This window comes from Triticum dicoccoides, chromosome 2A, assembly GCF_002162155.2.
Source record: "Triticum dicoccoides isolate Atlit2015 ecotype Zavitan chromosome 2A, WEW_v2.0, whole genome shotgun sequence".
NCBI lineage: Eukaryota > Viridiplantae > Streptophyta > Magnoliopsida > Poales > Poaceae > Triticum > Triticum dicoccoides.
In genome coordinates this window covers 111,130,768-111,135,881 of record NC_041382.1, presented here as the reverse complement: position 1 = coordinate 111,135,881, position 5,114 = coordinate 111,130,768, and the positions used below count along the sequence as shown (strand labels likewise).

Genomic DNA, 5,114 nt, shown 5'->3' with positions numbered 1-5,114 from the left:
CCGGCTCAGTCGATAAAGGCAGCGCCACTCCCCGTCGCCTCGGGAAGCTTCCGGACTCCACGCGAACCTTGATCTCGTCTCCTTCCTCCCCTCTGGCGGCGCCACTCCGATCGATCCTCCCCGTCCGCGGTAAGCTTCGCTCGATTTGCTTGGTAGCTTGGTTGCCTGTGATCATCCGTCTGATATAGTTCACCTAATCACTGCGATGTATTCCTGATCCCGGATTTCGCGTGATCCCCGTGGAAATTTAAGCAGTTTATATTCCAAAAATAATTGCCGGTCCTGATTGACGATTCCGCTCATGCTATAATCATGGTAGAAGATGTAAGTGGATGATGGATTGCGGTTGTAATCGCGCCTCAGATCTGTTGGTTCGTTAGACTGTCTGGATAGGTCTGAAGCAAATTCGGTGCGGCAGCGTTGCCGTTATATAGTGTGGTCGTTGCTCTGAATTTCTGGTTGCCAGTGTTCATGTTCATTCATGCGCACAATAACTGTGGGGTAGTCAATGTTTCATCGTAACCTGTTTGTCATTCCCTTGTGTTGATTCGAGGAAGTATTCTTGTGATCTCCTAAGAGATACTCCCACGAGTCTGATAGGTTGGTTAACTGTGGGGGTACTTAAAACGTCCTGTTCGCCCTTTGATCCAGCGGGCCTGATGGTGTTAGTCTTTTAGATGATAGCTTGTGCTCGTTATTGTTTTTTCTATACTTCATGAAGATCAGACAAAATAACTGAAATCTGTAGTGAACTATCCCCGCGAAGTCATATAAGTTAATTTTAGGAAGGCCATTATGTAAACTTACATACTTGTGTTTTAGTGTCATCTCTAGCAACTAATGTTTGCATCAATGTAACTATAAATTATTACTTCCTCTGTTCACTTTTATAAGACCTTGAAGACATTTCAGACAATATGCAAAACAACCTATTTTGAGTTGTCTGAAACGACTTACAAAAGTGAACGGAGGGAGTATTAAATTTTAAATGAGAAAACATGTGATGATGAAGCGATGACATCTTGTACAATGGACAAAATAATGATGTTTTGAGCACGAAACGATCATTACAATCTTCTCCCTATTCGAACATCCCTTGAAGTTAATGCTTGATGGTTAGGTTATGCCTTGCTTAATCTTCATTGCACCAAATAGGCTAGTATGGTCATTTTGTGGCGCATGGAATTGTTTTAGTAATAATGCTTTATTGTTTTCTTGTAGACCAATATGAGGAGAGGCTACAGCTACAGCCCATCCCCACCACCGAGAGGCTACAGGGGAAGGGCCCGTAGCCCAAGTCCCCGTGATCGTTATGATGGTCGGGGTAGAGATCTCCCAACCAGTCTTTTGGTCAGGAACCTTCGTCGTGACTGCAGGTAAGGTTTCCACAGAACTTCCCAGGCTAGTACTAGCATGTGTATTTATATTTCTACAATTTCTTACCTAAATTCATCTTGGTGTTAAACATGTTCAGAAAGTATGGTAAATGCATCTGTGACATTCTATCCTCATTTTATTTTGATGAGAAAACGTGTGTTCATCTTCAACTAAGATAGTTTTGTAAGTCTAATAGTATATACATTTAGTTTAAAATATAGCTTGGTGGTACAATAAAATAAGCCCATCTTCGGTTGTTGCCCTGTGCCTTTCCATGTGGGGGATTCAGCACTAATGAGGCATCAATTTCAAAATGCATCCAAGAATAAGCAATTTGTCATACTCCCTCCGTCCGCGAATAAGTGTACATCTAGCTTTTGTCTTAAGTCAAAGTTTTAAAATTTTGACCATCTTTCTAGAAAAAAGTAAAAACATTTATGGCACTAAATTAGTATCACTAGATTTGTTTTGAATTGTACTTTGATAATATATCAATTTGATGTCATATATGTTACTATTATTTTTTATAAAGTTGGTCAAAATTTTAAAACTTTGAGTTGGAACAAAAGCTAGATGTACACTTATTCGCGGACGGAGGGAGTATATGTTAGCTAAACTTTCTCCTAGGCCAAACTAGCATGCATTTTCGTATCCGGTGTATTATTTGTGGAATTTCCTACCTAAACTCACCTTGGTGTAACACATTCAGAAAATATGGTAAATGCATTTTTGACATTCTATCCTCATTCTATTTTAAAGCATGGATGTATTCAGAAAATATGGTAAATGCATTTTTGACATTCTATCCTCATTCTATTTTAAAGCATGGATGTATTCATGTTCAACTAAGATAGTTTTTTAAGTCTATACACTTAGTTTTGAATATAACTTGGTGGTACTAAAATGAGTCCATCTTCGGTTGTTACCCCATGCCTTCCCATGTGGGGGATCAGCACTAACCAACAGGGATAAACCTCAAAATGCATCCTTGAATAGGCATTAGTCATATGTGTTGCCTTTTGCTATCTGCTGCTTAACTGGCATTCGTCTGTGCGCGCCTCTCCCTTCCTATCTTGCTGTTTCTTATGTTATCAATTTTTTTATTCTTTCCATGTAAGTGATGTGAGTTTCTTCTTTCCTCCTAGCCTTTTTAACTCATCATCAATTATGAATGCAGGCCAGATGACCTTCGCCGGCCATTTGCACAGTTTGGTCGTCTTAAAGACGTATATATTCCAAGGGATTACTATACTCAGTAAGGCACTCTATCTAGACCTGTTCATTGTCCATTACAACTGCAGATATTAGCAATTTTTTGCAGTAACATACTGCCATATCCATATTTGCTATTCGAGCTTGTAGGATAGCACATGCCGCTTTAGCCATAGGATAATCCACCTCTCAAGATAGTTGTTTGCAATATAGTTGTATCAGCGTACATTAAATACTTTTGTGAACCCCTTGGAATTAACAGTGGAAGTAATCTTTTGAAGACAAGTGTTAAGAGTACTGTTGAAGAGAAGGAAAGATAGAGAAGTTGCAAGTTAAGAAACATGCAGTTAAAGATTATTGTTGAAGAGAATGGAAGAAATAGAGACTTGCAAGTTAAGAGACATACAAATGCAACTAAGATCACTATTGAAGAGAACGGAAGATATAGTTACAGGTTTAAGAGATTTGCAAGTGATCATGAAGAGTTCGAAGTCTGTATTAGAACTCTTATGAAGTGCAAGGTCAGCAGCCGAGTGCACTTTTTACTTGTTTTACTTAAATCTGCGTGTGTCTTTGACTATTGGAAGTTGACACTGGTTTGGTTGCTGTGTACTGCTTTGAAGAAATTCTGTTATATTGCACTTTTTATGAAGTGCAAGGTCAGCAGCCGAGTGCACTTTTTACTTGTTTTACTTAAATCTGCGTGTGTCTTTGACTATTGGAAGTTGACACTGGTTTGGTTGCTGTGTACTGCTTTGAAGAAATTCTGTTATATTGCTCAGGGCCATAAGCTTTTAACCCTTTTTAAGGATGGATATGATCTTTCTACTTTGTTGGGTCCGTTGCAGGGAGCCACGGGGATTTGGGTTTGTGCAGTACTTTGATCCCAACGATGCGGCAGACGCAAAATACTACATGGATGGACAGGTCATTCTTGGTAGAGAAGTTGCAGTTGTTTTTGCACAGGAGAACAGAAAGAAGCCTGCTGAGATGAGAACCAGAGAAAGGTTTGCTGCTTGTTTCTTTGCACCCACACGTAGCTTGTCATTAGTTCAACTCCAAATGCCGGCCACTCAATTGACTGTTTGTTTGCACATCCTGCAGTAGCAGAGGTCGGTCTTACGATCGGCGGCACTCTCCTTCCCCAAGGGGGCGGCCATCTTACCGCGGCCGTAGCTACTCAAGGTGTCCCTGCTCTTCTTTCCAGCTTTCAGTGTAGCTGCTGGAGACTTTAATACAGTATGATTCTTGATCTTTTTCTCCACCTAATGATGCTTTGAACCTGCTGCCTTTTGACAGGTCTCCATCACCTCGGCCCGCAAGGCGGAGGTTCAGAGACGAGTCTCCCTCGCGCTCCCGCTCGCCCAGCGGATCGAGGAGTGCGAGTCCATTGGATGGGAAGTACGGCAGGTCCTCACGAAGAGAGAGGTCGATTTCGGTTAGCGGTTGAAGCATCAGTAGCTCTGCTCGGGTCTCTAGAACTGTAGTGGACTTGCTCGTGGGAATCTAAGTTTGCTATCGCTTTTGTGAACCGCGCTAACCGTGGATTTATAGAGAGAAGATTGCCGTCGTGTATCAGCAAGAGTATGTCAAACTGTGTCTGCGGCTCTGTACCTTTGCACTAGATTATTTAGCGCATAAATAAAATGACTCTGCATTGCATATTCGTCACGGGCATACACTGGGCTGGGTTAAATGCTACTCCCTAAGAACGTTTTTGACACATGAGACGAAGGGAGTAGTTGGCAGCAGAGCAGCACATGAGTTTGGTCGACAAAAAAAGATCCAAACAAGGAACTGTCCCAGCTGGAATGCTGTCATCTTCTGAATTTTAAGCTCATTTTGTGCAAAGTCCCTCCTATGCACAGATTATAATTTCTAACAGATCATTCTTTCACCAGCTGGAACGCTCCATTTTTCTTTGAATTCTATATACCCTTTTGATGGGAATACCTGCACAAGAATGTTTTCTTTCCTGCAAGATCAGTGCATCGGATTCTCCGTGAACACAAAAAAACATGGACGTGCATCATTTCCATGGCCGGTGATCGTGAACACAAAAGCACACAATGCCAGATAGACAGACGCATCGTACATGAACGAAGAGAGGTTTTTTTTAAGGCAAGTGAAGAGGTGGCAACAAATTTCCCTCCACGCGCAAGCGCCGTCGCACGATCGCGAAAGGAAAAGGCCGCGTAGGACGCCATGGACAGCTGGTTTGGGCCGTTCGCGTCACTGCTGCTGGGCTGACATTCCAGGCCCGACGTAACGTGCGTCTGGGGCAGCGGAGGGCAAGCAGAGGGCGTCCAAATGGTTCCGTTTAGTCCCACCTCGCCTAGCTGAGGGAGAGAGGCGAGGGAGGTGGGCTACATAAGAGCGGGTGGTGCTAGTGTTAGAAATCACGCAGCTGCGTGGTGAGCACAAAGCGAACTATTCTTTCGCCTTTTACTAAAGAATACCGTGTGCACGCCACACTAAGCAGCATACCCTAATTTTTAGAGGGTGTCTTCTCCATGTGAGGAGGC

General features: G+C 42.6%; 1 protein-coding gene and 1 non-coding gene across 2 annotated transcripts; both read left to right on the top strand.

Moving 5' to 3' along the window:
- Positions 1 to 4,253, top strand: LOC119353689 (serine/arginine-rich SC35-like splicing factor SCL33). The gene is made up of 6 exons (XM_037620340.1): positions 1 to 129; positions 1,222 to 1,376; positions 2,555 to 2,632; positions 3,438 to 3,596; positions 3,694 to 3,774; positions 3,889 to 4,253. The coding sequence occupies exons 2-6, from the start codon at positions 1,228 to 1,230 to the stop codon at positions 4,037 to 4,039; spliced, it is 618 nt and encodes a 205-aa protein (XP_037476237.1). The 5' UTR covers positions 1 to 129; positions 1,222 to 1,227; the 3' UTR covers positions 4,040 to 4,253.
- A 741-nt stretch (positions 4,254 to 4,994) lies between these two features.
- Positions 4,995 to 5,114, top strand: LOC119359832. Its single transcript, XR_005172681.1, has one exon. It is a non-coding gene; the product is annotated as a U5 spliceosomal RNA (small nuclear RNA).